This window comes from Pipistrellus hanaki (genome assembly GCF_964339955.1).
Source record: "Pipistrellus hanaki genome assembly, chromosome: 10".
Classification (NCBI taxonomy): domain Eukaryota; kingdom Metazoa; phylum Chordata; class Mammalia; order Chiroptera; family Vespertilionidae; genus Pipistrellus; species Pipistrellus hanaki.
This window is the reverse complement of record NC_140512.1, coordinates 68,899,193-68,924,650: the sequence shown is the minus strand read 5'-3', so window position 1 is coordinate 68,924,650 and position 25,458 is coordinate 68,899,193. Positions and strand designations below refer to the sequence as shown.

At 45.5% G+C, this 25,458-nt stretch overlaps 1 protein-coding gene across 1 annotated transcript; it reads right to left on the bottom strand.

Moving 5' to 3' along the window:
- Positions 1-9,128: 9,128 nt before the first annotated feature.
- LOC311628718 (diamine oxidase [copper-containing]-like) lies at positions 9,129-22,507 on the bottom strand (the record flags this gene model as incomplete). Its single annotated transcript, XM_084896212.1, has 6 exons — positions 22,405-22,507; positions 21,443-21,490; positions 11,624-13,197; positions 10,492-10,777; positions 9,606-9,738; positions 9,129-9,398 (listed from the first exon to the last, which is right to left on the bottom strand). The coding sequence occupies exons 3-6, from the start codon at positions 13,191-13,193 to the stop codon at positions 9,129-9,131; spliced, it is 2,259 nt and encodes a 752-aa protein (XP_084752338.1). The 5' UTR covers positions 13,194-13,197; positions 21,443-21,490; positions 22,405-22,507.
- Between the last annotated feature and the right edge of the window lie 2,951 nt (positions 22,508-25,458).

Here is a 25,458-nt window from a genome sequence, read left to right as displayed (position 1 = left end):
TTTCTTCCTCAATTTCCTTTCCTTCTGGAACCCTTATTACTCTAATATTGTTTTGTTTTGTATTGTCCCAAAGTTCCCTTAGGCTCTCCTCCTGCTTTTTAATTTTTTTTTCTCTAGAAGCTGCTCTAATGGGGTATTTTTCCCCCCACCTTGTCTTCTAGCTCATTGATGCGGTCCTCTGGTTCTTCTAGTATGCTCTTGAAGCTTTCTATTGTGTTCTTCATAGTAGAGATGTCATTTTTCATTTCTTCTTGAATCATCTTCATTTCCTCTAGGTTCTTCTTCATTTCCTCTTGCATCTTACTCATATTGTCAAATTTGTCTTCCATTCTTTTTAGCCATCTTATGATTATTACTCTGAATTCTTGCTCTGATAGGTTGCTTGCCTCTAACTTGTTTACTTCCTTTTCTGGTGGTGCCTGCTTTTCTTTTATTTGTGGGCTGTTTCTTTGTCTCCCCATGGTTTCTCTTCTTAGGATGTCTGGTTATGTAGATCTCTCTCTCCTGCATTGATTTAAAGTCATAAAATACAACACAACCAGGTACAACACACAAGGCACTGAACAGAAATGTATTTGCGATATTAATAACCTCCAATAAAGGTGACCATAATAGAAGGCAAATTAGTGGATAGGAGAGAAAGAGGAAAAGTAAAAAGAGAAGAGGGAGGGAGCAAAAGAAAAAGATTGGAAAAAGATATATATATAGTATCAAAATGAAATTGGGAAAAAGGGAGAAGAAAGAGAGAGAGAGAGAGAGAGAGAGAGAGAGAGAGAGAGAGAGAAACAGAATTAGAGGTAAAAGGGGAATAAACTATATATATGGGGAGAGAATTTCAATTGAACAACCACTAACCCCAACAAATGCTGGCAGCAGTACCTGGAGAATAATATAATCTACAACACCCCCCAATTTCCAGCAAAGGAAGGAAAACAGAAATAAAACAAACAAACAAACAAACAAACAAACAAACACCAATCAAATAAGAAAATACCAAGCAACAGCAAGAACAAAAGAATAAGCAAAATACTCTCACTAAAAAGCATAAAAATACAATATAATCAACATTTTCCCAAACAGCATCAGAAGGACAATGAGGAAAAAATTTTTTTTTTTTTTTGCTAGTTAATACAGCTCAGAGAGGGGTGTGTATGCACTTGGCACAGGGGATTGGAAATTAGATATATAAGTAAGGTAGAAATTTTAGCAGGGGGGATTCAGAAAGAGTAAGGAAAATCTAAAGCAGGAAAGGGTTAAGATAAACAGGATAGCAACAGGGGGAAGGTTAGAAAGAGAGTGATGGTGTAAAGGTCATGTTGAGATAGGTTTAAATAATGTTAAACTAGAAATGAAGAACACTAATGCCAATGTAAAATAAAAATAAAATAAAATGGCACTTAAAAAAATTAAAATAGCAGTAGTAATAATGCTTATTGAACCTAAAAAATATAATAATTAAAAAGTTAAAATCAAGTGAGGAAAAAAGGAAAAAAAAATTATTTCTTAAGTAAAAGATGCAAAAAATGAAAATAAAATAAAAAACAAAAAATTTAGCAAAAAAAGTGTGCATTGTGAAGGCCATTCACTTCTTCTGTTATTCTGTTTGGCACACTTGTTTCTCAGTCCAGACAGCATTGCAGTTCCCTGTGTTCTGCTGCACCTCAGTGGCGATTCCCTAGTTTCTTGGTTTTTGATCAAATAAAACTAACAGTAAACACAGTCAGTTTGTACTTCAGACCCTAGGTGGCAGTGTTTCTGGATTGATGTCCCCGTCTTTTTGGCTGCTCTAGCCTTCTTTTTCTATGACACTCAATACTGTTTTTTTGTGTGTGTGTGTGTGTTTTTTCTTTGCCTCGGAGCTGAATCCTGGATGATTTCTCCCTGCTCTGCTTCTCAGCTTCCAGAAAAGCAGTTTCCCCCTGCTGCCTCTTAGGGCCAGCCAATCTGGGTGATCTCTCCTTTGTAATCAGAAGCAAAGTATTGCAGGGGAACCAGCCTAGGTGTGTGGTGGGCTAGTCTGCACGCACTTACGAACAGACTGCTTTCCAACTCCTATGTTCTCCCTCAGTGTCGGATCAGAATGGGTTGCTCCCTAGAGAACCCCACTATTAGAAACCTTGGAGACCCCTGTCTGCTCTCTCAAATCACACCAAACCCAACAGCGGGGGGCTTTTGTGGACACAGATTTCCATGGTCCTAGCGCGCGCTTTTGCCTCTGCCGCCAGAGTGGCCGCAGCTTCTGCGGCTGCTGCTTTCACTGTTGGGACACAGACACCCCACGTTATCCCAGCCAAAATCCAACCTTTCTGTGGAATCCGCATGTCCGCACCGGTGGGGGCCCCTACAGTTGTAGTCTTCCCAAGTTTCAGGTAAGATCCCCAGTTGCAGCACTGATGTGGTTGTGAGAAGCAGCACTTACAATTGTTTACCTGGCTGCCATCTTCCAGGAACAGGAGCTGAAGGAGCGTTTTGATCACTTCTGAAAGCCAATTGGGTGATTCTGGCCAGGCACCTGGCTGTCTCCAGGGACCAGCCTGCCGCACATTGATTCCCAACCAGTTCCCTGCAGGCCCAGGCTCCCACCATGCAGTCCTCCTTGGTTATGTCCTGCCAATGCAGTCTCCCTTTATAAGCTGGTTGGAGATGGTTCTGTTACTTCAAGTAAAGACAAGAGGAGACTAATCCACAGAATTAAAACAATTCACCAATTCAACAAATTGTGCTTTCCTGGCCAATAAAGAAGTACCTGTGCTTGTTGGTGGTGCCCCTCTTGCCCTTGTGAGTGCTGCTTGCCCTTTTGACTCAAAAGTGAATCACACGGTGGCCTGAGACAACCCGAGAGGTTTGGAGGCACGGTCTTCGGGGCCTGGAGATGGAGAGTCAGAGAGGACAGAAAGAGTAAGGGGTGCAACAAACAGATAAAACATGTGAGTGACTGGAAGACATTCCCTGAAGGCCTCCAGGTCCTCCCCAGGCACACCTTTCAGGAACATGAACTTGGACCCAGTGTTGCAAACAGTAGGCTAGCCTCAGAGCCTGGCTTCTGGTGGGAACCTTTGGCAGGGGAGTCTCAGCAGCTCAGGGCGCCACCTAGTGCCCAGCTGGTGGCGGTGCCGGCAAATCGCTTCCCCGCCCCTGCCTTGCCCCTTAGAACAAAGAAAGGGAGCCCAGAAACAACAGGCCTTCAGTGCCTGGGAAGTCCTGGCAGAGGGAGGGTAGGGAGGTGATGAAGAAACAAGCCCCTTGCTCTTTTGACATGTAGCCTTGAATTCACGTGTCCTTGTAAAATATGCTTCTTTGCTGCCTGAGATTTAAAAATAGTTCTTCTTTTCTTTGTCCTTCTTCAGGGTCCTTACTGTTACTGAAAGAGGAATGGCTGGGTTGCTTGGATGCAGTGTTTTGTTCTTGTGCCCCAGCTCCTGAGTGTGGGAAGTTGAGAGTTATTGAAATATCCCGCCACTCTATTTGTTCACGTTGTGCCCCTTTCTTTCCTTTCAAATTTCCATTTCCCCAGTTGTAGTGAGATGTAACTGACATGTTACATTGCATCAGTTTTAGGTGTATGATGTGATGATTTGAAACATGTAAATAATGCAAATGATCACCACAACAAGTTGTTAACACCCATCACCATGCAGAGTCACAATTTTTTTTCCTGTGATGAGAACTTTGAGGATCTATGCTCCTACCAACTTTCAAATGTGTAATAAGCTATTGTAAACTACAGCCATGCTGTACATCACAGCCCCAGAAATGGTTATAACTGGGGTTTGTACCTTTTTTTTCTTTTCTCATTTTTTTTTTTATATTAAGGTTTATATGTGTACATACATTACGGGTTTGTTTTTTTGACCACTGTCATCCATTCCATTTCTGGCAGCAACTCAGAACGTTTCTGACTTCCGTGTCTTTTCAAACAATTTAGAGTTAAAGGAATAAGAAACCTGAAAAAGTAACAAGAGTTTTACTCTGCTTTGCTTGAGGAATGCCACATGTATTTTTTTCAGGTTAAAAAAAATCCTTTTATTTTGAAATAATAATAAAATCAGGCCGAAACCGGTTTGGCTCAATGGATAGAGCGTCGGCTTGGGGACTGAGGGGTCCCGGGTTCGATTCCGGTCAAGGGCATGTACCTTGATTGCGGGCATATCCCCAGTGGGGGGTGTGCAAGAGGCAGCTGATCGATGACTCTCTCTCATCGATGTTTCTAACTCTCTATCTCTCTCCCTTCCTATCTGTACAAAATCAATAAAATATATATATAAAAAAAAAATTATAAAATCACAAGGGATAGTAGAAATAGAACTAAGAATCTGAGTCTCCTCCATCCCGATTTCCCTAGTGGTGACATCTTAGTGCTGAGTACAAAGTCACAACAGGACCTTGATGTTGGTACACTGTAAGCTGAAAGGGCAGGGCGGGACTAATTCCTCTGAATGAGAGGGCTGGGTAGAATTCCTGATCCTCCATTTTATGTAGCTGGAACTTAGCCCTCACCCAACCAATCAGGTTCAGCAAAAGCAGTGACATCACCACCCCTATAAAATCCCTTAATCTGTTGAAGCTCGTGCTCTTCCGTCATTCCGATGTAGGTGTAAGTGGGACAGAGCCCATGCTAGCATGAAACAGGCTTTCTGCTATTGCATGAGATGCGGCTCCCTGGTGGTCCTTAGGAATCACAAAATCTGGGCATAACACTAGCTACGCCACAGAAGGGACTCAGTTTTCACCATGTTCATCTCTGGCGTAGACCTGTGAATCCACCACAAAAAACAAGATGCAAAACCCACATGCTGCCTCCCTCTTTTATTCATATGCCTCACCCACTCCTACTCACCTCTCCATCCTGATGGTTTTCTCATTTCGAGATGCCATCTGGATGATATCATTCTGGATGCATTGTTTTGGGGTGGACTTTTGTTTTTGCCAAGCATAATGCCTGGATCACAAGCTCATTGCTTTTCATTGCTGATTAGTGCTCTGTTGTACAGAGTTTGTTCAGGGATTTCTCCATTGAGGGACATTTGTGTTGTTTCCAGTCCACTATCCTCTCTAATAAAGAGTAATATGCAAATTAACCGTATTCCAATAAGCCATGCCCATCAGGCAGTCAGGAGTGAGTATGCAATTTGACCCAACCAAGATGGCTGTGGCCATGGAGCAAGCAGGAGGTTTGGGTTTCCCAGGCAATGGAAGAAGCCAAACTTTCTGTACACCCTGGCTGGCTCTGGACTCCCCTCAAGGCTACAAATTTTCAGTTACAAAAGATGGATGCCATAAGATGACCAGTGGGGAGGGCAGTTGAGAGGGACCAGACCTGCAGGGGAGGGTAGTTATGGCCAACCAGGTGGACAGAGGAGGGAAGTTGGGGGTGACTGGGAATACAGGGAAGGGCAGTTGTGGGGACCCAGGTCTGCAGGAGAGAGCAGTTAGGGGCAAACATTCTGGCAGGGGAGCACTTAGGCACCAATCATGCTGGCAGGGGAGTGGTTTGGGGGTTATCAGGCTGGTAGACAGAATGGGTTAGGGGTAATCCAGAAGGCAGGCAGGCAAGCAATTGGCCAGCTGTCCTGGATTGTGAGAGGTGCCAGATTGGAGAGGGTGCAGGCTGGGCTTAGGGACACCTAGCCCCCATGCACAAATTTTGTGAACCAGGCCTCTAGTGATGAATAAGTCTGCTGTGAACATTAGTTTATAGGTTTTTCTTTTTGTGAACATAGGAATCTCTTTCTCTGGGCTCAAGGCCCAAGAGTAAGACTACTGACCACGTGTAAGTGCGGGGTTAGTTTTATCCATTTTTCTAAAATAGAAAGGAGAAACTGCAGATTATATGATGTGGATTTGGAAGAGGCCCCAGGACAGGGGATCATGCAATGCAGTAGAGATTGTTACTCATTTCATGTGCAGTAATAAGTTACAGACATCACACCTAACTTGGAGAGCAGAGACAATTAAAGAGGAGAGATAGATATGCTCAGACAAACTGCCTGCAGCTGGCCAAGGGTTAAGGGTTAGTTCTTGGCAAATCACCAGGTGAGAAAAACTTTTAACTAACCATGTCCTTTTATTTAAAAAAATATATTTTATTGATTTCTTTACAGAGAAGAAGAGAGAGGGATGGAGAGTTAGAAACATCGATGAGAGAGACACATTGATCAGCTGCCTACTACATACACCCTAGTGGTTATGTGCCTGCAACAAGGTACATGCCATTGACTGGAATGGAACCTGTACTCTTGAGTCCACAGACTGACACTCTATCCACTGAGCCAAACTGGTGATTGCTAATCATGTCGTTTTAGCAAAAATAGTTTATTGCCATGATAATTTAGGGTTAAGTGTGTAGTTGTTGCAATTTGCATAAGCTTGAATTTAGTTAAAAATGAAATATTATGGCAATAGGCATATTGATTGGATATTTATTTCCTTTTGGGAAGCAGAAAATACTTTGCAGATCACATGCTATATTGCTATGTTGCTCCTTGAAAGGAAGCGGCCTGGGGAATGGCTAAGGTCAGGGTTTGGGCCGCAGGCCTAGCTCTTGGGTATGTGGCCTTAGTCTGAAGGGCCCAAACTTAGTTTAATTCTCTGTTGTCACCATCTTCAAATTCTTCTTTTTTGTAATCTTACCTGAGGACATGTTTAGAAAGAGGAGAAAAGAAAGAAAGAGATGGAAAGAGAGAGAGAGAGAAAGAGAGAGAATATTGATGTGAGAGAGAAACATTGGTTGCTTCCAATAAGTGCCCCAATGGGGATCGAATCTGCAACCTGGGTATGTGTCCTGGCAACTTTTGGTGCATGGGATGAAGTTCCAACCAACCGAGCCACACCACTGGGCACTACCTTCAAATTCTTAACTTGTGAACCAGGGGCCTGGCCTGCAGTTTCATTTGGGGCAACAAGTTACGTTGCTGGTCCTAGTGGGCGGCTGTCCCCAGCAGGCCAGGCTGCTGGCTTATATGTAAGCTGAGACTTCTCTGCCACTATGAAGACAGGTGGCTGATTCTGGAATGTGTGTAAGTCCACAAGGAAGATTTGAGGCACCCAGTGGCAAGGGGGATGACACTGGAGGTTTGGTCCACAGGGAACCTGGTGGGTTAGACAAAGGCCACCAGTACTGTCTCCACGAGTCAACTCCACTGATTTCGTGGTTGACACCATTCTAATGTGGTCCTGGTAGAAACCTTGTCCCATCTCTGCTTTCTTCAGCCCCTGTGAGTGCTAGCAGGCTCCTGTCAAGAAGTCCTGGTCCTTTGGCTGGTGAGCTGGGCCACCCCTTGTAGCTGGACTTGGGCTTTTCCAGGGCACCTATATTTTCAGAGGCCCAGTCAGCCTGGTCATGAGGATTCTGGGGTCTCCTTATCTTGAGTCAGGGTCAGGGTTTGAGTAGGGACATCTGCTAATCTCCCTTCTCCCACCCAAGGAGAGCCTGAGGATAGAGCCACCTTCCCGGCCCGGATGCTGTGCCCTTGGGAATGCTGGGGTCACAGCTGGGCTCTAGGCCAGACCAGACTTCCAGTCTCAAAATTAGATGACCGTCCAGGACTGCTCTCTCAGTGGCACTGCCTTGTCTCTCTGGCTTGTCTCCCCAGCGTGACCCAGACTTCTGAGGAATGGGATTCTAGCTTCCTTGTCTTTGTCCCAGTGTGTATCTTGGGTTTGCATCAGGCTTAAAGCAAGGAGAAGCAAGGAGAGCAATGCTGGTAAGTAGACTCCAGGGACTAGAAGGGAAGGAGGTGGGAAACTGGTTGCCAGCGAGGACCACCAGGGACCGGATCTTATGAGAGGGAGAAGTGAACTCTCTGGGGTCCTTGGGGCTCCTTTCTCAGGGGCAAGGCTCAGGTTCTCTTGCCATCTCCTTAGGGGGAGACAGTTTGGTCTTCGCCAAGGGAACAGCTCAAATCATGTTTAGGGCCAAGGGACAAAGAAGGGACAGGGTGGGGAGGGCAGGGGGTGAGGAGTCGGTGTACTTTGGAATTTGCATTTCCTAAGCTGTGGGTCAGCCCCTCAGTCCCTCCACAAGCATGCCTGGCTGGGTGCCCACTAAATGCTGCCTGGGACCTACCCTGATATGTAGAAGCAGATGGGCCTCTGAGAGGGGCTTCCTATGAAGGAAGTGCTTCTAGGGCAGGGCTAGTGCTCTCAGGGCCACCACAGAGCTCCCCCACTTCCCTGGACAGGTGAGGACAGACAGCGGTCAGCAGTCTGCAAGCAGAAGAGGGACTTCATGTGACTTTGCTGGCATCTTGCTTGTGGATCTCCAGCCTGCAGAGCTGTGAGCAATAGACTTCTGGCCAGAAGCCCCGGCCTGTGGCATTTTGTCATTGCAGTCTGACGGGAATAAGAGGGCAGGTAGCCACTTTCCTAGAGCTTTTATAAATCAATATAAACACGCCTGTAGACTTTTAAGTAAATATACATTCTCTTCTCTTATGCGGATTTTGGCACGCTGTAGAGATTGTTCTATGCTAGTGTTCTTTTCCTCCTTAGGTTCCCCCATTGGTACAGAGAACACACTCTTTCACGCTTCTTTTATGATCCCCTAGAATTGCACTGTGTGGATGTGCCTTAGTTTATTCTGACCTACAAGCTCTCTCCCATAGATAGGCTTTGGGTTGTTTCCAGGCATTGCTATAACAAACAGCTCTGCAGTGATTCTCTGTGTACACACTTGTTTCTGTATTTGTGAGCAGATCTCTGGGATAAAGCCCTAGACATTGGATCAATATGTCCAAGGGTAGAGGCGTTGGCAATTTTGCTATATTTTTCCCATAGTGTCTCCCTACAGTTGCACTAATTTGCCCGCCCCTTGGTGACCTAGCGGAGTTCCCCACAAACTCCCTAGAGGGAGCTGTCACCTCTCTGGAGAGAGGCTTTTAACACCAATGTGACAGGTAAAGTTTGTGTTTCAATGGTTGTCATTTGCCTTTGTAATGGAGGTCTTTTCTGGGATGGAGTAGACCAAGGTGAATGGAAGCCAAGGAAGGGCAGGGTTGTGTCTTGCCCGCTGTGCCCCCCGCAAGAAGCAGCACTTGGATCTGAGCTCTGGAGGGTTTATTATTCATCCCTGGGTGGTGGGGTAGGGGACTGGTGCTTCTAGTGAGGAGTTAGCTGGGGGCAGGAGCCCTTCACACAGGCCTGTAAGTCCCATTGTAGCTAAGGGGGGTAGGCGTGAAGCAGTGCCTGCCCTCCTTAGGGATCCATCGCTGCACGTAGTTGGGGCCCTTGTCCCGAGGCCACACGATCACGGTGTCCCTGGATGCCACGGATGGGTCCTCGGGGAAGAAGTTGAAGGGCCGGAGCAGGAAGCCCGCGGAGTTGCCCGGGGTGGCCGTGTTGGGGATGTCCTCTGAGTGGGGGATGTGCAGGAAGCCCACTGTCACCCAGGCCACCAAGTCCTGTGAGAGAGAGTGGTGAGCAGTGCTGACGGGCTCAGAGAGGTGAGGGGTGAGCCATCCCTCCAGCTCTACTTATAAGGAATGGGCAGGTCTGGGGACCACTGAGCTTGCTGTCCACACAACAAGATGCTGCTGGCACAGGTCCCGGGACGGGACAGGGCACAGCTCTAGTCTTGGGCTGGGGCAGAAAAAAGGGGAGGCCAGTACCTCTTCTTCAATGTTCTCATTGTTTTGAAGAAACTCCTCAAAAACCACAGGCGGGTCCCAGGGGTCGTGCTGGTTGTAGAGGCTGCTGCTGTGCAGCTCAGACTCCCGGTACTTGGTCACTGCCAGGGGGTACCTGCCGGGCAGAGCAGCCAGGAGGCTCTGGGCACTGGGGTGGCCCAGCCGCTCCTGGGGCACATCTGCAGGGTCCATGTCGGTGCTTTCCCTGATTTCCACATCATCTCCTGGGTCTGTCAGTCTCACTGAGGGTCAGCAGGGGCTCAGGTGCTAAGAACAGGCTTTCCACTCCGCTCTTCAAACACAGAGCCACCCCCTGGAACACACACATGCACACACACGCACACACATACGTGCACACACATATCCAGATACACTGCTACACAGACCCAGAGTCTTACAGACAGAAACAGCCACACCAGACACGGGGAAATGTAGGGAGAGGCTACAGGTTCAAGCCTTGGACTGACCCATGGCAGAGCCCTCCCAAACAGTTAAGATTGGCCTTATAGGCCACCTTTGTTCCTGGGTAGCTAATGGGCTGTGGGAGGTGCAGCAAGTGCTGCCAAACCAAGGCTGGAGTAAAGAAATAGATATGAAACTCGGAAGAACTTTGCAAACATGTTGACCACTCCCCTTGTTTTGCAGTGTGGAATCTGACTATAAAACAAAGCTTCCGCTTGCAGGCTGGGTCACTGTTTCCTCAGCCAGGTTGTGCTCCATCTTGTTTCAGATGAGTTCTCTTGTCTGTCTTCTTTAATCCTTCACCGCCTGTCCTCAGGTTCATCTCTAGCATGCTGGACTTGGTTCAGGGAAACACAGGACAGGGCCTCCAGCCTCCCCTCCTCCCCCTGCCTCCCAGCCTCCTCACCTGGCCCAGGTGATAGCTCGCTCCTCCTGCCAGCCGGGCGGCAGCACCTGCTCAGCCATGGAGTGGATCTGCAGCTTATAGCTGCGCTGGTGGCCCCAGCGGTTCTCCTTGGGGCTGGAGAAGAGCAGGTACTTGGGCAGAGTCTGTCCGAAGCGGAAGGCCGCTTGGCGCTCCCGGGAGTACCCCTTCTGCTCTAGTGTTGGCTGGACCAGCTGGTGCTCCGGGCTCCAGGGGTTGGTGATGTTTTCTAGCTTCATGCCCAGGGTCTGGAAGCTATTCTTGGTGCCTGCATGTGTGAATGGAGATGCAGAATGAAGATCCAGCCCCCAAAACACCCTGCCCCATTTTACACTGAGTTCTCCACCCCAGACCACATCCAGCAGCACATCACGGGCAAAGAGAGTGTTGGGGGTTCGTATGGAGCCAGCTGTGGGGGAAAGGAAAGGAATGAACACAAAAACCACCAGGGAAACCAGAGGACGATGCCATAGGTCACAGCTGCTGTGGTGGTTGTGGTGGGACTGTGGGCAGTTCCTTGGAGCCCTGGGTCCCAGGCTCTTGGCTGTCCTGCAGTCCCAGAGGGCGGCCGTCTTTCCTCAGGCGGGGGCTGTGTCCACCTTGCTGTATCCGGGGCATGGAAAAGGGGGCTGTGCCGCGTTGGGACGGTGGGGTTAAGAAGGGGAGTCATCTATCTGGCCCTGGAGGCCGGTTCTGACTTGATGTCAGGCCACATCCTGCCCAATGCCGCGGTGACACCACTAACCAAGGAGACACAGTGACTAACCCCCATAGACTGCGTCCACCTCCAGGTGCCAGGAGCAGCAACCTTGCTGACATTCGAGGCACTGTCCTCTCTACTATTCTGAGCGCTCCTTTCTGCCGACCAACCCGGCCCAGGGGTCAGCGCAGCCCCAGGGCAGGCACAGGCTCGAGGCTGCTGCATCCCCGGGCAGCACTGGGTGCTGTTCCTGGTCACCCTTCCTGGGGCACAGGGACTCAATCCTGCAGGCTCAGAAGCTGGCAGGGCACGTTCCCTGATGGTGTGCCTGCGGGGCACAGCTTCATCTCCACAGTGGTTAGTGTCTGCACACGGACGTCTGATCTGGGGACGTTTGGCTCCAGGGAGTCCTACCTGCCACGTCTAGGTCTACGCGGTAGTGCACCAGGTGAGTGTGCATGTTGCCGAGCAGGTGCGTGTGCAGGCGCATCCCATAGCGCAGCCCCTGGGGCGTGTAGAAGGTGGCGTGCACGTAGCCAGTAGCATGCATCTTGCCCTCCATCACCCCGTTGGGGTAGAAGATGAAGTCCCAAATGTAGTCGTAGTTGTAGACTGTGGACGTGGTCCGCAGCACCAGTACCTGGCCCTCGAGCCCTCCATAGAAGGTGAAGCCTCCGTTGAAGTCGGAGTCAAAGTGGCGCCGAATGGGCACCCCCATAGGCATCTCAAAGACACAGAGGGCCCGGGGGTAGCGAACAGGGTCGTCGGCATCGTAGTAGTGGAAGGCATCCAGGAAGGTGGCCGTCTCCGGGCAGTCGATGCCAGGGGCCAGCTCATGGGTGAGGGTGCCCAAACCCCAGGCTCCGTCCATGTACTTGGTCTGCATGCCCACGGGTGTGTGGCCTCCATACAGCGACACTGCCTCCTGGAGGCTCACCTCGTAAGCAATGCGCTCCCCACCGAAATGCACGTTCAGCACCTGCAGCCCCGTGGAGGACCGCAGCCTGTAGGCGAAGCTCCAGCCGCCGTAGAGCACGGCGTTGCCCTCCAGCCTGTAGCGGGGGCCGTGGGGCTGGACCACGTGGGGACCCTTCCAGGTGAAGGGGCTGGGGAAATGCCCACGTGGCTTGTAGGAGGAGAAGAGGGGTGGCTCCCCCTTGCCCTTTGGGGGCAGGTCCTCCAGGATAACCACGTCCACCTGTCCGGCACGGTACTTCCGAGCCAGCTCTTCTGGGCTTCGGTAGAACTTCCCATTGTACCAGAGCTGCTCCACTGCCCAGTCCTGGGTGTTCATGCTGCTGTGGTTCAGGAGGAGCTCCAGGCCAGTGGGGTGCAAGAAGAAGCCTTCCACAATGCGCTGAAAGATGATCCACGTGCGGCGCTCTCCTGAGGCCAATCCCGAAGGGGACACGTCAGTGTAAGTCAGGCATCGGGTTTGGCAGTTGTGGAAGGAGAAGCCCGTGGTGTCCAGGAAGAATTGGTGCAAGGGCCTGGTGGCCTCCTTCAGGGTGTGGTCCAGTGGGACATACTCCGCCGAGGTGATGGGCCTGGAGTTCCAGGACAGCCGGTGCCCAGACCTGGGGGGCAGCAGGCGCATGTAGTGGGGCCTTGGCAGGGGCCCCACGGCAAACTCTGTGATGTTGGGATGCTCCTGGGCTCCGAAGAAGATGACGGCACGCGCCTCCCTTGCGGGCCGCCTCTGACCGTGGTCCAGAAATTTCAGCACCTGCTGCTTCCTGGGCAGCAGCATCTCAATGAGGAACACGGAGTTCTTGTTGATGGTCTCTGCTCGGGAGGGCTCCAGCCTCAGGTCCTTCCGGGCCCGGAGGAAGCTCTGCACGGCCTTCAGCTCCTGGGCGCTCAGGTCAGCGAACACCCCGGCCTGGCTGCGCAGGGTCCGGGGGGAGTGGTTCGCCATGGCCAGTGTCTGCAGCATCAGGATGGCAGCCAAGGCCCAGCCGAGGTCCGGGCTCTCTCGCCTCATGGCTCTAAAATGCGGGAGAGATGAACTTAGTTGTTTTATGGGAAGACAAGGGTTTCTATTAGGCTGGCCCTGTAGTTTCCCTATAGACACAGCTTCATCCCTTGGCCACCACGCCAGCCAGAGGCCATCCTAAGGCGGCTGGGGTCCCAGGCTGCTCAGGTCTGTGCTTTCTATTGATTTTAATTCCACACTCTCCTCGCTTGTCAGTAAGCCTCATTTCCTGCAGATGGTCCAACCCCTGTAGATGGTCCTATGTCAACTCCACTTTCCCCTTATCTGTGCATTATCTCAGCGTGGCTACACCCCCACTGAACTGTGTTAAGACCAAGGGGTAGTTAGCTTATCAATGTGATATTCTGCAGGGCTGAAACTCAGGATAATATTGCTGTTGGCCAAATGGATCAAGGCAATTCCTAACTTGAGAATCCTTTTACTCTTTACCAAACTTTACCTTTGATATTCCTGTATGCATTCCTAAAGGGCAAATGTGTATTCAAGTGAATAAAAGCAAATGGGACCCAGAAGTCAGAAAGCCTCTCCACCAGAGAAAGGATTTCTGCTTGCCCTCCTCCACCCATGCCTTCTGAATTCATATTTTTTGTCTAGTGTCTTTGTTTGTGCATGGCACTTTTTCTAGGTTATGAACCCTACCTGCAAATGGATGCAGCATTCTGATCTGGTTCCTTGTAAGGGACTGGAGAAGAAGACCTGAGCAAAAAACTAAGAAAAGAGGAAATTCACCATAAAGGGGGGAGGTTCATTGAAAAGGTGGGGAAATTCACTCTGCACAAAACCTGTTGCAGCTTCGAAATTTCGAACCATAAGTGGACAAGGAGCATCTTTTATTTCAGCTAGGCTCTAATGGGGAAAAATTTGAGTAAAAGGCAAAACATCATTGTAAATTTTTAGCTTGCATGGTCAAGGATAAAGGAATTAAGGTGTCAAAGGATATACTCTCTTAAATCAGGCTCAAGGAAAACAAGTGCTCTTGTCATCTTTTACTATGTGGACTCTTGTATTGAGCATCAACATTTTGAAATATCTAAGGCCCTAGATCCTCCGCCTCTAATGTGGAAAGGCTCAAAAGCTAGAGAAAATGGGGCAAATAGCCATTTTATAAAAGGACTCTTTAATGCTTTGTCTGAAAATTAACATATGACACCTTGGGACAGACAAATTTTAGCTAAAATAATTTTAGAGGCCAGTCAATACTATGGAGAGCAGAATAGGATAAAATACATGTAAGGAACTCTGATTTATTAATTCTTATCTTTATGTTATGGGTGCTTGTTTATTGATTGTTATTTTATCTGTCTCTGTTGTTTATTGTTAGTTTACTAGGCATGCCTTTAATTTAATTTAATATAATAGAAAAGAAACAGTAGATGGATAGGCCATTACTAAATTTCCCCAAAGCAAACAGAATGTAGGAATGGGGAGAGAAAGAATATAAGTGGAACATGTGGCCAATAAAACAGATTCTAGGACCATTCCCTAGATAAAGGGATGTAACTAAAAAAGGCCCCAACCCATTAATTACTAGTATTTTGGTAAACCTGGAAAATGGACACTTACTCTCGAGAGTGTTATTAAAAGTCTCATTTTTGCCATGTTTTTATTTCCCAGCTCATCATTTGAAATTTGAATAGATGAGGCATTTCTCATAAATTTAGGATGTGTCTGGGATTTCTGTACCCGCGAAGAGTAAAAGGCTAGTTGAAGAGAAGGTATGCCCTGCCCGATTTTGGATGGCCTCTTGCACTGAGCCCTATCTCTTCATGAATGCTATAGAATAACCCCAAGACTATTTAAAAAAAAATACATAGAAAATATACAGGCTGTATTTGGACAACAAAATTAGTGTTTCCATAATAATGGTAGTTCTTGAATTCCAAGATTGCCTCCCAACGCTTGGAGCACTCCTGATTTTATAAAATAAAAATAAAATAATACTTTAACATCAAAGCCACTGAAAGTCAATAAGTTATCTCTGTTATAGAATTTGCCAAAGAAAATGCCTTGGATAATAATAATTGGCTTTAAAATCTTAAAGTTATTAAAACATAGATGTAACTAAAATAAAGAATTTATAATAAGCTTTTCAGTAATAATTATCAATATATTAATAATGAAAGTCAGTCACTCAAGAGGCATTCTGTTAGAGGAAAGAGCCAATCACATTTCCTGCAGCAGCAACCTTAGATGTTATCTCTAAGGAAGAATGTGGCAGTTTTAAATTCAAAGTGGCTACAGGCCTGATCCCTCCTCCCCCTGCCTTTTTATCAGTCTTCCATGTGACAGGCAGGGATATTAGCCAGCCTCATATATAGTTTTCCAAAGTTTTTGGTAACTTAAAACTTTAGGACATTGCTGAATTAAATAATAAAAATTATTAAATATCTAGGTATTTTAAAATGACAAAATACTGAAATATTAATGTGGGTTTGCCTCATATGAAAAATCTAAAAAATAGATTTAAATCTACTAATTAAACATCTTGTATTTTATTTAAAATATATTATTAAAAATATAAATATGTTATTAATTTAAGAAATGCTAAGTATTTAACTTGCCACCTAAAATTTGAGGCTTCTATGAGTTTAAAGTTCAAGTTAAGCTGAGAGAAATTATATAGTTGCAATAACAAAATACATATAGAAATTCATCTTTGAGAAAAATAATTCTTGTATTTTCTCTAGAAAAAGTAGTAGTTAAAAATATAATGTAGTCCTTATATGTACTATGTGTGATAACATTTCAACCTAGGATATAATATTTTATTGACCTGATTAAAAAATAATTAATTCCATGGTCTGAACAAAATTTTTAATATAAAAACCGGTTTAAATTTAATTGATATCTTTTAGAATGATTACAAAGAGTATACAATATAATCTTTGAGTTGGGTATATTTGATAGTATTTCCAAGTTAAATTTTAAAAGACTAACTGAGAGATAGCTTTGGGACATTTCAATGGCCCTGGAATGATTCAAGGATTTATTCTCTCTTCTTAAAAGAAATATTTAAAAACCCAATTAGGTTAATCTACTATACTTGAAATCATGTGGGAAGCTTTATTAAATAAAAATTAATAAGTGAGCTCTATTTATATACAAGCTTGGCAGGCCAAGGTTGCATACATAGTGCCTCAGACAGCCTGATTTTCAGATAGGCTGGGGGGTGGGGTGTCATCTGTACTTCATAGGTTAAATATATAGGTTTTCTTACTATACTTTTTCAATAAAGATGCAAGCTTTGATTACTTGATGGATTGGCTTTTTACAAAATAATCAAGGTCTTATGTAAACCCATTTATATGGGGAACCAATATTTTATGAGCAATTGGTTCTAAGGAAGTCCAGAGTAAAATTTGCATATATATGCAAATGAACACTAGCCAAAAAGAATGCTTTTTAAAAGTAAATTCAAGCTTAATAAAAATGAGAAATTTTAAAATATTTTCTGCCCCTTTTTACAAAGTAAACTAAAAGTTATTATTTAATCATTAAATCTCACCATTAATGGGACACCAGAAGTAAAAAGAGAGTTACTTTTTCTTGCAATGTATGCATTGCAGTATTAGCTGGGATACCTCTTTCCCACTGGTTTTCCTGAATAGCTACTAAGTTTGTTGCTCTGTTTAAAAGAAAGTATAAGTGTTTAAAATAAACTTTCTAAATGTGGCTTAGAGATCACTCTGGGAGGAAATACAGAGGGAAATGCTCTTCAAATATCTAGGAACTGTAATTGAAAGTCAATGTGGTAGGCTTCAAAATTGTGGAAATGTGAAAAGATTGCCTCAAAACTTTAGTGACTTTTAAAAATTATTAGGGGTCATTAATTAGTTAAGATCTTATCTAAAAATCTCTACAGGAGAAATGACAAATTTATGCAATATACTAAGAAAGCTTTTATTAAGTTTATATAAAGACCTACAGAATCATTTTCTAATTTTGTGGCTTGCATGTAACAGCAGTTTGCAACCATCTAGAAAATATAAATGCCACATAGTGTGGGGCCATCTAGTAAATCGTATCTTACCTAAACAAAGGACACTTAAGAGTAAATAATTTGCATTTTCCCTCTTAAACAAAGCTTATGTCTATATACTCAAAAAGACTGATAACAAAATTCCAATTAGTATCATTTTACTGTCCATACCGAAGGACAAATGAAGTTAGAGAATAAACCTTATTTCAGACTGATTTAAATTGAAAGTTGAAAGTTGAAATAAGTGAATATTCAGGGGAACTTAGTTGTCACCTACTAAAAAACAAGTTACTATGGTTTTTATATTACACCCCTATTATTTTAAAAAATATATATTTTATTGATTTTTTTTACAGAGAGAAAGGGAGAGAGACAGTTAGAAACATGGATGAGAGAGAAACATCGATCAGCTGTCTCCTGCATGCCCCCCACCGGGTATGTGCCCGCAACCAAGGCACAAGCCCTTGACCAGAATCGAACCTGGGACTTTTCAGGCTGATGCTCTATCCACTTAGCCAAACCGGTTTTGGCTACACCCCTGTTATTAAGCCAAAAAATACTAGGCAGGAACCTATTCCTGGAGCATTAACTAGTTTACTAATGGTTCATCTAATAGTAAAACTACTTATCATGCGATGAATTCAGACAGAGTAATCCAGACCAGTCATACTTCTGTACAAACAATTGAATTAGAAACTATCAAGGCTGCATTGTAGAATTTCCAAAAGTCTCTTAATATTATTTCTGATCTGTCTATGCTTCTGCCTTGGCAAACAGAATTGCAACTACTCAATTAAAATGCCTCAGTGACCAAAGTCTACTTATAGTATTTAAACAGGTCCTGGTCCTTTAACAAAAGCAAATGCATATGCTGATCAATTAGTTACTTTATTAAAACAGGCCACAGAATCTCATCAGCTTTTACATTAGCCTGCCAAATATTGTCTAAACAATTTTCATTCATGTGACAGCAGGCAAAACAGATTATCTAGGAATAGCCTACTTTCATGTTCCCAATTTTAAAAACAATTTAAAAAAGGGGGAATAGTGGAGAAATCTCCCATAAGTAAACTATATCAAGCTTTTTTTAAAAAAAAAATATATATATTTTATTGATTTTTCACAGAGAGGAAGAGAGAAGGATAGAGAGTTAGAAACATCGATGAGAGAGAATTATCGATCAGCTGCCTCTTGCACATCCCCACTGGGGATGTGCCTGCAACCAAGGTATATGCCCTTGACTGGAATCGAACCTGGGACCTTTCAGTCTGCAGGCCAATGCTCTATCCACTGAGCCAAATTGATTTAGACAACATCAAGCTTTAATTATTTAAAATTTTTTCACTTAAAATTTTTTACTTGTAATGCTGATGGCAAGACACCCATGGAATTACACTGGTGTCAGAATAAGGCAAAGGAAAATGGTCTGGTTAAATGGAAAGATCCTGAGTCTGGTTTATGGAAGGGTCCCTTTATTAACTTTTGGTTGAGGATATGCTGTGTATTTCCAGAAAATTCCTCTAAGCCATGTGGAATCCTGCAACATGAATCTGAGAGAGGTCCTTGCATCCTGAGATGGACAGTCAACTGCTCCATCCACAGATAGCAGTGGCCCCGGGCAACATGCTGAAGATAAGGAATGAGAGGAGAACAAGACAGAGGAAAAACAGTCTAGAGATGATCTGGAGGATGGTGAAGAAGTCTTGCTATGGTAGCATTCATCAGTTGTGCAATGGTGCAGGTAGCCCTGGGCAAAGCTAAAGATTTAAGGTTGGACCTGCATTGTCATTGCCCATTGCTTGCCCGCAATCCAGAACTTTAATATCATTGCTGTCATGTCACATGGGATAGTAACTAGGAAGGGGGCCCAGAAAGAAGCTATTACAAACTAATTTCTTAAATGCCTGGCAGCAATTTAAAAAGGACATGAAAGAACTCTGCCTCCTTCTTGTTCTAATATGTTTATTTCTAGTCTGTAGATGTGGAATGAAAAGTCTTAAAAGGACTCAAGCTCTGCAAATGGCATACACCTTTCTAAATTTATTAAGGGGGGGTGGGTATGGGGGAAATGCTGAAGGCTAAGACCAAGAGAAGTTAGCATATCAATGTGATATTCAGCAGGGCTGAAAATCAGCATAATATTGCCCTGCTATTGGCCAAATGGCTCAAGGCAATCCCCTAACCTCAAAATCCTTTTACTGATTACCAAACTTTACCTTTGATATGCCAGTGTGCATTCCTAAAGGCAAATGTGTATTCAAATGAATAAAAGCAAATGGGACCCAGAAGTCAGAGAGCTTCTCAACTGGAGAAAGGTTTTTTGCCTGGCTCCCCATGCCACCTAAATTCATATTTTTTGTCTAGTGTATTCATTTGTGCATAGCCCCTTTTCCAGATCCTAAACTCTAGCTGCAAATGAATGTGGCATCCACAATCCACCTTTAAGGTGACTTAGCCAAGGCCTGTGACAAAGGGCACCTCTTCAAATGCACTTCTTGTGTCCTGTGTCTGGATGAAAAGGGGGTGCAGTGATAAATCATAAACCCCTACCTGGTCAGGTCACGGTGGGTAGCGATGGCCTGGGCCATGAAAAGTTTTTATTTTTTATTTTTTTATTTAATATATTTTATTGATTTTTTTTTACAGAGAGGAAGAGAGAGGGATAGAGAGTTAGAAACATCGATGTGAGGGAAACATCGATGTGAGAGAAACATCGATCAGCTGCCTCTTGCACACCCCTACTGGGGATATGCCCACAACCAAGGTACATGCCCTTGACTGGAATCGAACCTGGGACCTTTCAGTCCGCAGGCTGACGCTCTATCCACTGAGCCAAACTGGTTTCCGCATGAAAAGTTCTTAAGCCAGCATTGGCCACTGCTGCTGTCCATCTAGGCTAACACATCTTTGAAACACCATAGTGACCCTCTTTTTCATCCCTCTGAGGTGTAACCATCCTCTTACCCATCGCTTCAGTGAGCACACCATCTCAGTGTTTCCCAAAGTATGGTACATGTACCCCCAAGGGTACGGGAAGAGTTTGGTGGGGGTACACGCTGCACCAGAGTTTGGTGGGGATATGCACTGCACCATGCTTAGCTGCGCCTAATTTTATGTTCTCATGAGTACGAGGGGTACTCAGCGTTATGAAAATTATAGAAGGGGTACACATATGTCAAAAGTTTGGGAAACACTGTATCATCGGCCCTTGCTTTCTTTCATCTTCACGTCATCTTTCTCAACTCCAATTGTGTAACTGAGACTACAAACTGTCATTCTCAGGAGGACTTGAGATCCTGCTTCCTGTCACTTGTCATCAGTCTTGGCTCAAATAAACTCTTATAAAAATTATCTATAAATTAGGATATTTCTTATGTCGACATGGGTATTCATAGTAGAACTCTATTTTTGATACACCAGAACATTTTTCATTCTAAAATTTGAAATGCAATGCAGAATGTTCAAAGGGTGGACTCTGAGGTCAGGCTGCCTGGGTTCAAGAGCTACATGTCCCGCCACTAGGACCAGCTGTGTGACCTTGGGCAGGTTGCTTAAACTCTCTGGGCTTCCATTTTCTCACTTGTACTATGGAAATAAACAACGATAGCACCCACTTCCTAGGGTTTTGAGGGAAATCAATTGGTCAGTAGAATAATATGTTTAGAACTGTGCTTACCTTCTAGGAAGCATTTAAGAATCCTTAACTACACTTCCTTTTTTTAACAAAATATTTTTATTGATTTCACAGATAGATAAAAACAAGGATGAGAATCACTGATTGGCTGCCTCCTGCACGTCCCTACAAGGATTAAGCTCACAACCCGGGCATATATCCCTTCTCGTTCATAGGTCAACACTCAACCACTGAGCCGCCAAGGCCAGGACTACTCTTTAAAAGCCAACCCTCAGGAGAGGCTCAGTGGTACCAGAGATTTTAAATGTAAGCAGTGTAGATGGATTTGACTGAGATTAGGCTGTAGACTATGGCTGAATGAGGACCAGTTGGCCAGTGCTGCCCGGCAGCTTTGTGTCCTTGGTGGGGCGCTCAGGTTGTGGCCGATTGACCATCTGTGGCTCTTAGCAGGGCACTTCAGGGTGTGGCCATCCCAGGTGTTGATACAGGGAGATGTCCTTTTCCCTTCCATTTCTGGGGTGGGTGTGGTCAGGGCCTTCACTCATCGCCCATCCCCCAGAGCAGCCAATCAGTCCCTGTGCCTCGCCCTGTCCCCCAGGCCCTGGTGCAAGGCCAGGGACTCACCTGACTCTGTGCTGTCCAGCCTGAAGGGATGGGTGAGACACAGGAGCCCTGGGGGAAGCCAGAGACCGCAGAAGGCTACAGGGTGAGCTCTTGTTTTACTATTACATTTTGGGTCAGCCTCCTTTTAAAAGTAGACTTTACTTTTTAGAGCAGTTCTAGGTTCACAGCAAAATTGAGTACAAGGTACAAAGACTTCCCATCTGCCCCCTGCCTCCCACATGTACAGTCTCCCCCATTTTCAATACTCCTCACCAGAGTGGTACATTTCCTACAATCAGTGAACCTACACTGACACACCATTAGCACCCAAAGTGCATAGTTTACCTTCGGGTTCACTCTTGGTGCTGCACACTCCATGGTTTGGACAGGTGTATACTGAAATGTAACCACCATTGCTAATCCCACAGAATAGTTTCACTGCCCTAAAAATCCTTTGTGCTCAGCTACACAGCCCTCCCTACCCCCACCCCCTGATCTTTTACCATCTCCATAATTTTTTGCCTTTTCCAGAATGTCATAAGGTCAAACTCACCAGTCTGTAGTCTTTTGAGGCTGGCTTCCCTCACCCAGGAATATGCATTCAGGTTTCTAATATCATTTCTTGTCCGGGCCCTCTTTTTAGAACTGCTTATCCCCAAATGCCTTTCTGCTCTGTAGAAGAGGGAGGTGACTTGGCTGTCAGTTTAAGCTTATCCTCCCAGTACAGTCCTGTGTGCAGTGTCCCAGTGGGCAGCCGGGGAGTGGACTGTGGCACTGAGGCCATGGGAGGGGCTCTGCTCCTCTCCACCTGAGAACAGCATCCATCTCCCCACTGAGCCTTTACCATCTCGCCTCCACGAGGTTGCTCCTCACTTTCGGGGCCTCTGGAGTCTTCATTTCTCCTGGCCCTCACTCCAGGCCTCACTTCCCTCCCCTCCCACTCATCCCCTTCTCGACTCTCCCAATGGTCCTTCAGAACATACCTATGTGCTCTGCTCCTCTTGCCTCCACAGCCAGCCTTTGGGCTCCTTCTGGAGCTTTATAGCTCTGTTGGACCCGCCTTGGAGGGAGGGACAAGGTGAGGCCTGGGTCAATCAAGGTGTGGTCCCACATAGGGCTCTGGGGGCTCCCAGTGCCAGGGGTGGTGGCTGAGGTTGGGCACTGGGCTCTGCTGTCAGAAGGTCCTGTTTCCGCTTCAATGCCCAGGTTTGGAAATGCCCCAGTTTTCTACCACTTCAGCCATGGAGTTCATTTCTGTTTTTCCCAACACTCGTGTCCTACTTGTCTGTTTCCCTTCATTCCTCCTGCCACAGGGCACCATCCACAAGAGCTGTCTATGGTGTTGTATTCCCTGTTGTAAGCAATGTGAACTGTGTGATGCCATAATTTATTAAAGTAAATGTTGAGTTTCAGAGGCTGGCTCTTTAATGAAAAGGCAAGTTCTGCTTGTAGCTTTGCTTAGAATTTGAATTCATTTTCTCTAAGCCCACCTCAGTGAATAAAGTGTGACTCCAGACTCTCTGAGCATTGCTTGGTTCAGCTGAAGAAGGTAATGTCTGACGCCCAGGAGATAGTAGAATAGGCAGTGGAAGCTACTCCCCTCAGCCATGTTTCTGAATAGTGTTGGTGAGCTTCCAGTTATCTATAAAGTCTTTCACAGCCAAATATGAGGACTTTGACACCAGCAGAAAAAGAAACTTTCATTTTGTAGAAATAGTTCTAAAAATGTTAAAATGTCTGTAGTTTGGTTTCTCTCTTGTTGCTGTGTTGCACCGGCAATGTTTTATTATTGGTTTGTTAATAGCCAGAGTTTTGCTCTTGATATTCAAGTTTTATGTTTATTGTAATAGCTTAAAATTTTTTAGAATTCCCAACTTTGGAATAATCCTTATAATTTCAAGTGATCATAATGAATAAAGTAAATGGAAATAAATAGAAATAAATAAAGGGTGGAGACAGAGGGAGTGGCTATAGGATCAAGCTTTGGACTGACCTGTGGTAGAGTCACATATAAGACCCAGATTGGAGGGCAGAGCCCACCTGGCACAATTAAGCTTGACCTTATAGACCTTCTTTGTTCCTGCGTAGCTAAAGGGCTGTGGAGGTGCAGCAAGTGCTGCTTAAAGAAGGCTTGAGTGATGAAATGGAAATGAAAACTTTGCAAACATGTCGATAATCCCCCTTGCTTTGCTTTGTGTGCTCTGACTATAAAATAAAGCTACTGTTTACAGGCTGTGTCATTGTTTTCTCATCCAGGCAGTGATCCACCTTGTCCCATCTATGTTCCTTTGTCTGTCTTCTTTAATCATTCACTTTTCCAACTCAGGTTTACACCTAGCGTGCTGAAGGAGGTTCACTAATTTATTATGAAGACACTCCTTTTAACTTAAGGAAAATATGATCATGAAAAAAATAAAAAAGAATTTTTAAAGCACAGTGACCGACTTCTTCAGTAAGGCTGAAGGTCAAAACTGAACAGTTTCAAAGCAAGTACACTTCTTGGTTTCTCTTTACAGGAAGTTGTTGTTCACTGAACCTCTAGCCCTTTTTGTTGAGAAAGATTAGATGTTTTTGCCCTCATGCTGAAAGATTTGCTATTTACCTTTTCTTTTATGGACATTTATGATTCTTTGTTTTTAAATGGTTTCAAAGCTTTGATACAATGTTTGGACAATTAAATAAAATTTAAAAATCACCAAGATAAAAATTGTTGATGTTTTAAATATTGTATCAGTTGTTATATAAGTGCTTTGTCCAAATCTCAGAACGTTTACCTTAACAATGTGAGGATAAGAGGATTGAAGGTCATCTTCCTACTGCCCTACAAATAAAAGCTCTTCAGACAGATTTCTGGAATATTGGGCATCATCAAAGGTCCGTCTGCTTAAGACATCCCGTGGAATCCAGGGTCTCAGACTAATCCTGCCCCAGACCATGGCAAAACCTTCCCAGGCAGTCCCAGGGGAGGATGGAGAAACCAGGAGCAAAGGCAAAGGCAACAAGGTCACACGGATTGTCACAAGGGAGTGGGCCCCGAGCCTGGTGAGGGACCCAACACAGTAGGAAATGGGGGTGGCTCTGTGTGCCCCTCCAAAGCCCAGTCTCAGACTTTCCTACCAGCTGGACGCTCAGAAGGGAGAGAAGTGAATGATGTGGGTGTGTGGGGCTGCCCCCCTTCCCTCCCCAGTTTGGGTGGATGATAAAGGGCAGGAACGGGAAGGTTAGGCCAGCTCCCAGCTGAGGGTGGCACTAGCTCTTCATGCTGAGGCGTGGGGGAGAGGGAGGAGGTTGCTGCATCCTTTGGTGCATCATCTGCTCTCTGAGACCAGAGTAGAAAGTGTGGGGACGGTGGGGATCTGGGGGAAGCGGTTTCTCCTCTAGCTTGCATTGTCCCTTGTTAACCTATTGAGTTTGGTGGCCAAGTCTAGCTGACTAGGGGTTTGGGTGGCTGTAGGAGCGTTTTGGTCACTTCTGAAAGCCACTTGGGTGATTCTGGCTAGGCACCTGGCTGTCTCCAGGGACCAGCCTGCCGCACATTGATTCCCAACCAGTTCCCTGCAGGCCCAGGCTCCCACCATGCAGTCCTCCTTGGCTATGTCCTGCCAATGCAGTCTCCCTTTATAAGCTGGTTGGAGATGGTTCTATAACTTCAAGTAAAGGCAAGAGGAGACTAATCCACAGAATTAAAACAATTCACCAATTCAACAAATTGTGCTTTCCTGGCCAATAAAGAAGTACCTGTGCTTGTTGGTGGTGCTCCTCTTGCCCTTGTGAGTGCTGCTTGCCCTTTTGACTCAAAAGTGAATCACATGGTGTCCTGAAACAACCCTGGAGGTTTGGAGGCACAGTTTTCAGGGCCTGGAGATGGAGAGTCAGAGAGAGCAGAAAGAGTAAGGGGTGCAACAAACAGATAAAACATGTGAGTGACTGGAAGACATTCCCTGGAGAAAGGCAGGCATCTGGCCGCTCTGTCTTTAGCCTTCCAGGCCTCCAGGTCCTCCCCAGGCACACCTGTCAGGAACATGAACTTGGACCCA